The following is an 8,737-nucleotide window of genomic DNA, read 5'->3' as shown; positions in this document are numbered from 1 at the left end:
TGTCATATTATAACAATTATCAAGGTTAAAGCGTAAAATGAGATGATGAGATTGAATGTTAATATAAAGTAGTATAAGCTGATTTTTTTTTTCTACTCTTATTTTTCTCAATCTATTTTCGATTTATAAAACCATATATTTCTACCGTTTTACATGAAAGCTATAGGCTCCATTTCATAATCAAGATGTTTTTGTTTTTGGAATTTAGCTAATAATTCAACTCTCTTACTTTAGAAAGATGAAAAACCTAATAATTACCCGATGGGACCTTCATTTTTAGTTTTCCATTTTTGAAACATATGCTTGTTTCCTTTAATTTGTAACGATATTTTTCATGTTTCTTTGTAAAACATTTGAATTCTTAGTCAAAATATAAAAGTTTTTTTTTTTAAGAATTTACTTTTGTTTTAGTTTTCGAAACTTAATTTTTTTAAAATATTGATAAAAAGTGAACAAAATAACAAACAAATTTATAAATGAAAATAACATTTACAAGCTTAATTTTCAAAGTGAAAGAAAAGTCTAATCATTAAATTTTTGTTCAACAATAATTAATATCTACTACCTTTTCAATCTTTACATGAATGAATAAAAAAATATAATAAATAAAATAAATTTCTAAATCTCCCGCCAAATTGGGCCCTTCATTTCCCTCCAAAAATTTTAGCGGCGGCGATATATAATCGAAGAACTCTGTTCTTCGTCTTTTCATTTTGGATCTGTATTAAACCTCTTCAGTGCTTGTAATCGGGGATCGTTTTCCGGTCAGGTTTTGTCGGCTCGTCGATGAGTGATCTTCTAATTAGGGCTAAGATCAATCAATTTGTTGAAGCAATTACAGAGCTCCGTTCCGGTTTCTAGCGATGAGTGCCGTCAACATCACAAACGTTACGGTCTTGGATAACCCTGCCGCGTTTCTGAATCCATTTCAGTTCGAGATCTCATACGAGTGCTTGACTCCGCTTAAAGACGGTAATTATGCTGTTTTATTTTGTTAGATCGTATCGCGTCATCGGTAATCTGTGTATTAGTTTCTGAATGATGGTTTAAACAGTTGATTTTGGCTTGAATTTTAATTCGATTCACCAGATTTACATAGGATATGGAAAATCATTCGACGGGTTGCTTCCGATTTTCTTATGATTGAGTTGAAATGAAGATGGGCAGTTGCCAATTTAAGAGAACCCTAGAATTTACATGTGTGATTTGGCTTGTAAACTGAATATTTATGTATGGTTAACCTTAATCATTTACATGCAGTCGTTACTTCAATTTCATTTTATGGAAGAAAACTTTGTTCCCCCTGATAGTCTGTATACAATACGGGTTTAAAATTCAGTTCAAATCTTGTAACCCCACGCTTATATTATAGCTTAAATCTTGATTTTGATTCTTGGGCCTCGCTACTTTGTATGAGAACTTTGATCTTTCTAATGAACTGTTTTGAGATCTTGAAAGTCTGTTTGTTTGTTTGTGTGTGTGTATGTATAGCTTACTTTGCCTAAAAGAATCTGCGCCTTTTTAACACTTGACGCTTATTTCAAAAGTTCTTATTTGGATTCTTTTTGTTATTCTTTTTTGTGGGTGGGGGTTGATTGGGAACGACATCAATCGTCTATCATTCCAAGGTCAATTTCTTAAATTTTGTTAATCACAGTCTGGACTTTTTTATGGGTTAACATTACTAGTCACTCATCAATAACCTGTTAGCTAAAATTATTTGCTTATTTATACGTGGTCTATTGCTTGAGCTTTTGGATTTATGGGCAGTTTAATAGGAACTTCTACATCGTCATCCTGTTAGTATTTATAATTATTTGGCGTACTTTGTAAATTTCTCAAGCTATTAGGCCAAAAGACGATATATTCTGTTTTAGCTTTGACAATAAGAGTACTAAGTTATGAAATAAATTTATTGACACGTTATCTCTATCATTATTCTACAGATCTGGAATGGAAACTCACCTATGTCGGATCTGCCGAGGATGAAACCTATGACCAACTTCTGGAGAGTGTACTCGTTGGACCCGTTAATGTTGGCAATTATCGTTTTGTTCTTCAGGTAATATATGCCGAGTCTTTTACCTTCCATGTAGAGTCAAAATTACATATCAATTTGACTGAAATATTATCCTATGAACTCTGTTTTGAATTCGGTGATAATCTACCATGGTCTAAAAAGAATTGATTTTGAATCCAAGTTAATATTGGAGTCCATACTCCTATCTACTTAAGTTAGAAATTTAGGCTCAAATGAAAACTGTTGTAAAGAAAGTGTAAAAAAGTACTAAAAACTAAAAACCAAATAGTTATCAAACGGAGTTTAGTGATAGCTTACCTTTAGCAACAATTCTACCATGTATGAAGAAGAGATATTGTCCTTGTCAAACACTGATTCGTCTGAATACCTGAAGAAATTTCATTACCTTAGACTCTAATTATTACCCAAACTGGAATCGAGTGTTCTCTATTGGTACATTTCTTTGTTAATGATCTCACATTGGAAAAATCAAGGGATCTCACTCTTTACATGATAGATGGATAACTCTTCTCATCATCAATTGGTTTTGAGATGAAACCTACGTTATGTAATATTCTTGTGGTCGAATATTTTGCAGGCAGACCCTCCAGACCCCTCAAAAATCCGGGAGGAAGACATCACCGGGGTCACAGTACTGTTATTAACATGTTCATACATGGGACAAGAATTTGTAAGAGTAGGATATTATGTGAACAACGATTATGATGATGAACAGCTTCGTGAAGAACCTCCCCCAAAAGTTCTGATCGATAGGATTCAAAGAAACATTCTAGCTGACAAGCCGAGAGTCACAAAATTTCCCATCAATTTTCATCCAGAGAACTCTGAACATGGTGCTGAGCAACAACCGTCTTCACCACACCACTCAGGTGAAGCCCTCAACAATGAAGAAGAAGAATTACAACCGCCACCATCACCATCACCAGCAGATGAGCCATCTTTAGATCAGGAAGCCATCGATTCTGGACCTCAGCCCTCAGTTACGGCATGAAAGCTAGCCAAACTAAGGTTTCAGCCTTGAGGTGACCCATCTTTTGCAACTCTTTCCTCTTGGTTTGTAAGCTAAAGCAGTGACGTAGATATGTTAATTAGTGACCAGTTTGGGACTGTGCTAAATGAATTTGGGAAAGATGATTACGTCTTTTCTGTTATTTAATCGAAACTCTGATAGTCCCAAATCAATTCATTGTGTTTTTTTAGTTTGAATTTGGCTTCTTTTTTTCGAAGGCTTCTATTTAATTCTTGCTAGTGGGTTGTTCTGTCGATCTAGAGAAGATCAGGAAAAAAGAGAAGATCCGGTAGTACAATATTGGGAAAAATCATTTTTGTTATTTTTAAATAATTTGAAAAGTGCATTTATTCTTTTAATATCAAATTTAATATTTTACGAGTGGAAAATTTAAATATTTAATTAATTTGAGTGATGAAATGTATGATTCGGAATGGTTTTAAATATGACAAAAATAATTTTAATAATTTTAAAATTACTCTCAAACATGCATTATAAAATTTGATTGAACCTAAAGATGGTGAAGACTGCAAAATTAGTTAAAGTGTTGTGGCTGTAAATTGAAATTACATTGTGGAATATGTGACCACATGTTGCCTTATAGATTCAACCCTCTAAAAAAAGAATTTTAAAAAATAGAAAAATAAAGGAAACTATTTACACAAAATAGCAAAATTTTAATCTTCTTTGATAGAGGTTTATAGAGGTTGATAGAAGTCTATCTGTAATAGAAATTGATAGAAATCTATTATAGATACTAACTGATAGACATTGATAGAACAATTTCTTTTTGCTATTTCTATAAATAATTTGACATTTTTCTATATATGAAAATTTTTCGTTAAAAAATGTAACAACCACATTAAATATTTTAAAATTTAGCCTTTTTACAATTTTTTTAGTATAATAGAATTAGGGGAATTCTAACAACATATCTCATAATTATTAAGATCTATAATTTTTTTATTAACGATTAAGAAGTCTGTGTTCGAATCTCTCATTCTTATTATACTCTAATATCAATATACAATAGTTTCAAAGATCACTTTTTAATTCTTGAATTTCGAGGATCAGGTTAAAATCTTGAAATCAGGGTTATCAAAGTTTTGTGCACATAGCTAGACTGGACAGAATTAGACTAATAAGCCATACGATCATGTTCTAAACAACAATAACTTCTCACAAGAATAATGTTATTTAGAACAATTAAACAATAAAATAAAGCAAAATCTAGATATTTGAAGGAAGGTTCGAGTATACAAGGGTCGATTTATTTATCATTATTATTTTGAAAAAATATCAAACTATTTCTAAAATCAGCAAAAAGAATACTGAGACATTGATAGATTTTTATCTATTAACTTCTATTAATAATAGTTTTCTATCGGTTTCTATATTGATAGATACTGATATACTTTTATTAATCTCTATTTTATCGAAATCTAGCTCGAAATTTCGATATCCGAGAAATTTTGGTTTCTCTCCATTTTTTGAAATTTTATATCCATTGAAATTTCGATTTTCTTTAACAATTAGTTATGTTTTTTTTTTTTTTTTTTTTTTTTTTTTTTTTTTCATTTTTACCAATAAAATTTTTTATTTTCAAGAGACCGCATATTTATTTTTAACTTCATTCAGACTTTTCTTTTCATTGAATTTTTACATCAATTCACCTCAAAATCAGATTGATGTGAGTTTTGTTTCTTTCAATCTAGAGCTTTCATTTCAAGAAATTAAAATTGTGAAAAATAGCATATATTTATTTTCAACTTCCTTCAAATATTTTTCATTGAATTTTCACATCATTTCAATTTAAACTTGAATTGATTTTCACCGATTGAAAAGTAATCTGTCAATGGTAATGTAAAAAGTAGGTTTCAGTTGATTACTTTTGTTGTTATTTACTTGCTTTCCGGAATTGTAACGAGATGTGTGGTCCACTTTGAAATTTGTAATCCAATCATGCAATCTGATTGAATATAAAAGGTGTTCAATATGATTGTAATTGAAAATTACATGGAACCCACCATCTTTACCATTATCGTTATCGTTACCATTATAAATATTATTACAGTAATACTATGAAAATTATCAATTTGCCACGTTTATTGTTACCTTTACTATTACCATTATAGATATTGTTACGGTAACAGTAAAATGTGATAAATTCATAATTCTAGATAAAAGACGATAAAAAACAATCCAATTGTGTTTGCGATTCAAGTCTATTACGGCTCATCCATGGATGAAATCTCATTTCGATCACACCAATTTTCGTTATGGTTTGGTAAACATAACCTAGGTTATCTAATATTTCTCTCATTTTCTCTCAAGCTCTATCTACTTATAGAATTTTCTACTTTCTTTAGATATTATTTTGTAATAATTTTTCCAATTTTTAAAACTTACTCTGGCATTAACATTTACACAAATAGTTTATAATTTACATCTAAATGTTGTCTTAAATCCTATAAATGATGATTAAAAATGGTCAATTATGGCCTAATTCAGCCACGATCAAAGTTTCATTAATTAATTATAATAATTTTCATCGATATAGATATTTTCACAAACTCGGGACCTCGATATTTTCATTATCGATATTTCGAACCTTGAGTCGATGTCATGACTACATCTTCTCCCTCTTATTCTTCCTCCTCCCCTCTAGCTTTGATGTTAATATCGGGGCCTTGATTGTCTCACCATTTTCTTCTTCTTAATTCAAATCTAAATTGAACAGGTCTAAATTCAATATCTTATTTTTCTTCATTATTGAACCTAAACTCAATTATTATTTCTTTTGGTATATAATAGCGACCAAGATGTTTATAGTTCGAATCAAAGTGTATTTTTTTAAAAAAAGAGCCAAATGGGTTGATCCACCTAGGTCTTATGTTCACACTCGCACCAACATTATTTTATATTAAAATCTTAAAATCCAAATAAAATTAGTAAGAGAGAGTTCTCCCATTTCCCAGACTCTCTCACTCTCTCCACCCTATCTACCGTAATCAAAATAAACAATCTTCTCTTTCTATTCAACAAAGCCAAAAGCGTCCAAATTCCAAACTACCTATTTGTCCTTCAACACTACATTGTCGATCAAAACTAAGATTCCATAGCTACTTCAAAGAAAAATGTCAAAACCTTCCCATTTTCCGATGGACACACCCATTTCTTTGTTATGTTCATCTCTCAACTGAGAGAAAAAGAAATTGTTATCTTCTTCCTTAGGCAAATCCGCCATTTGCAACTATAAGATCGTGATGGCTGTTCCTCTGTTTCAGAAGCTCGACCGATGGCCTCCTTCTCTTGCCCTGTTCCTTATATTGTTAGATGCTCCACTGCCAAAGAAGGGAATGATTCTAACAAGCAGAGGTATGTTAAACTGAATGGGGCTATTATTGGTTCTATTTCTGAACCTGATTTGCTGAGCCAATCGGTTAGAGCTTCAAGGGCTCTCATCCCATCTGTGGCGGAAAATGGATGTTTTGTTAAGGAAGATGTTCGTCAGAAAATTCCCACGAAGAAGCAGCTGGTTGATCCTCATCGGCAAGGATTGATCATTGAAGGGGGTGTTGGGTATAGACAAACTGTTGTAATCAGATCGTATGAAGTTGGTCCTGATAAGACTGCGACTCTGGAGAGTGTCATGAATCTTCTGCAGGTCAGGGATGCCCAAATTATGTTCGACGAAATGCCTGAGAGAAGTTTTTGTATTGGGGACTCGATCTAATTGGTTGGTACCATTTGTGATTCATGTAGGAAACAGCACTTAATCATGTTTGGATGTCTGGGCTTCTCAGCAATGGTTTTGGGGCCACCCATGGGATGATGAGGAACAATCTTATCTGGGTCGTTTCGCGAATGCTCGTCGAAGTAGACCACTATCCGATATGGTATGTTCTCTGATAATCATCAAAAGAGTAATCCTACACAACCTCAAGTTTATAATGTTTTTTATCTCATCACAATTGCGAATTCATCTATATAGTTGTGAATTCATTTTAACAGTCAGCTTTCTGGTTTTTTTCTTGAACAATGAGTTTCTGGCCTGCCTGACGTCTTGTCCCAAAATAGAAAACATGGCTACTAATACAGAAAATTGTATTATCTATTCTATAGGTTAGATTGATATATACTTGAGTACAGCTTCCCAGTGGTTAGAAAAATAATTAATTCATCAGTTTAGTTCTTGAGTCCTTGTGATGCTCGTCTTCCTACTTTGGGCATGGAGATATCGGTTTCAAATAACAAACTTGTTATCTACTTGTACTTGAAATGTTACTCATGCATTATGCATATGGTGGATCATTCTGCAGGGGGGAGATTGTTGAAATCGATACATGGGTTGGGGCATCGGGTAAAAATGGAATGAGAAGAGACTGGCTAATTAGAAGTCAAGCCACGGGTCATGTTTATGCTCGAGGAACAAGGTAATAAGAACTTACTATCTAGATGACATTTCTACCCAGTTGCTGTCATCTCTCCTGGTATACTAAAATGGTGAAACATAAAACAGCACATGGGTGATGATGAACCAGCAAACAAGACGACTCTCCAAAATGCCAGAAGAGGTAAGGGCAGAGATTTCACCATGGTTTATAGAAAAACATGCAATTAAAGAAGATGCCCCCGAGAAAATTTCCAAATTAGACGACAAAGCTAAGTACATGAACTCTGACTTAAAGGTAAAAATCCTTTTAACTCAACTACGATTCCGTTTCCACCAACATTTAGAAAGAAAAAAAAAATGCTGATAGTTGCTATTTACCCAGCCAAAGAGAAGTGATCTGGACATGAACCACCATGTCAACAATGTCAAATATCTAAGATGGATGCTAGAGGTACTGTACCACAAAATAATCATCTATCAATAGATTTTGGTGGGGGGAGAAGTACATTTAATCATTTGCCTATTACAGACAATACCCGACCATGTTTTGGAGTCTCATCAACTTTCTAGTATCGTATTAGAGTATAGAAGGGAATGCGGAAGCTCTGATGTAGTTCAATCACTATGTGAGGCAGAGGAAGATGGAATCCTCAGAGACGTGGACATGATAGAAGATGGTGAAAGTCTACTAAACGGGTTTTCATTGGCATCTGAGATTCTAAAAGGTGGTGGGCTCTTGGGATCTTTTGACAAAGGAACACTGAGGTATACACATCTTCTACAAATTGAAGGGGAAGCTAAGAATGAAGAGATAGTGAGGGGAAGAACCACATGGAAGAAAAAGCTTACCACTATACCATTTTCCACACAGTAAATCTCATTCATAGCAGTTTCATGCCTCTTGATGAAGGACAACATCCACAATGCAACATTCCTGAAAACAATAAGCAAAGGCTGTTTTATGTGAAATTTATTATTTTGTTCATGATTTTTAATAGTCTTGTTGTTCTGCTTCGTAAGGGAGTTCACCAGATGGAGCTGCTTCTGCAGATGCAGAAGTAATGACAGAGTATCCCTTTAAAGAGGTCAAGAAATATATGAAACCATACTAAAGAAACAATGTAAATTGTAATATATTGATATCATTTGGAAAAAAGAAGCTGATACATCATGGACATAGTTGAAGATGCATTCTGATTTTTAATTTTTATGGTTTAACGTTTTAAGAAATTCCAATGGTACTGACTCCAGATGATTCTGAATTCAGCATTCAAGTGCATTGGAAGTTTGT

The 8,737-nt window shown here is 33.0% G+C and overlaps 2 protein-coding genes across 2 annotated transcripts; both read left to right on the top strand.

The window, feature by feature from the left end:
- The first annotated feature begins 586 nt into the window (after window positions 1–586).
- On the top strand, window positions 587–3,247 carry LOC120067830 (putative histone chaperone ASF1A). The gene is made up of 3 exons (XM_039019422.2): window positions 587–972; window positions 1,947–2,062; window positions 2,619–3,247. Exons 1-3 carry the CDS (start codon window positions 864–866, stop codon window positions 3,030–3,032), a joined length of 639 nt encoding a protein of 212 aa, XP_038875350.1. The 5' UTR covers window positions 587–863; the 3' UTR covers window positions 3,033–3,247.
- Window positions 3,248–5,995: 2,748 nt separating this feature from the next.
- LOC120093000 (palmitoyl-acyl carrier protein thioesterase, chloroplastic-like) lies at window positions 5,996–8,637 on the top strand. The gene is made up of 6 exons (XM_039051291.2): window positions 5,996–6,717; window positions 6,816–6,949; window positions 7,373–7,486; window positions 7,573–7,741; window positions 7,829–7,897; window positions 7,976–8,637. The coding sequence occupies exons 1-6, from the start codon at window positions 6,349–6,351 to the stop codon at window positions 8,318–8,320; spliced, it is 1,200 nt and encodes a 399-aa protein (XP_038907219.1). The 5' UTR covers window positions 5,996–6,348; the 3' UTR covers window positions 8,321–8,637.
- Window positions 8,638–8,737: the final 100 nt, after the last annotated feature.

Source organism: Benincasa hispida, chromosome 12 (assembly GCF_027475165.1).
Source record: "Benincasa hispida cultivar pf3 chromosome 12, pf3_genome.v1.1, whole genome shotgun sequence".
NCBI lineage: Eukaryota > Viridiplantae > Streptophyta > Magnoliopsida > Cucurbitales > Cucurbitaceae > Benincasa > Benincasa hispida.
This window is presented reverse-complemented; position numbering and strand designations above follow the sequence as displayed.

Excerpts from the sequence above, each read along its gene's own strand:
- LOC120067830 (XM_039019422.2), top strand. The coding sequence starts at position 864 with ATGAGTGCCGTCAACATCACAAACGTTACGGTCTTGGATAACCCTGCC. Across the intron at positions 973-1,946 it reads CTTGACTCCGCTTAAAGACG|ATCTGGAATGGAAACTCACC; the intron begins GTAATTATGCTG and ends ATTATTCTACAG. Across the intron at positions 2,063-2,618 it reads ATTATCGTTTTGTTCTTCAG|GCAGACCCTCCAGACCCCTC; the intron begins GTAATATATGCC and ends AATATTTTGCAG.
- LOC120093000 (XM_039051291.2), top strand. The coding sequence starts at position 6,349 with ATGGCCTCCTTCTCTTGCCCTGTTCCTTATATTGTTAGATGCTCCACT. Across the intron at positions 6,718-6,815 it reads GTGTCATGAATCTTCTGCAG|GAAACAGCACTTAATCATGT; the intron begins GTCAGGGATGCC and ends TGATTCATGTAG. Across the intron at positions 6,950-7,372 it reads GTAGACCACTATCCGATATG|GGGGGAGATTGTTGAAATCG; the intron begins GTATGTTCTCTG and ends ATCATTCTGCAG.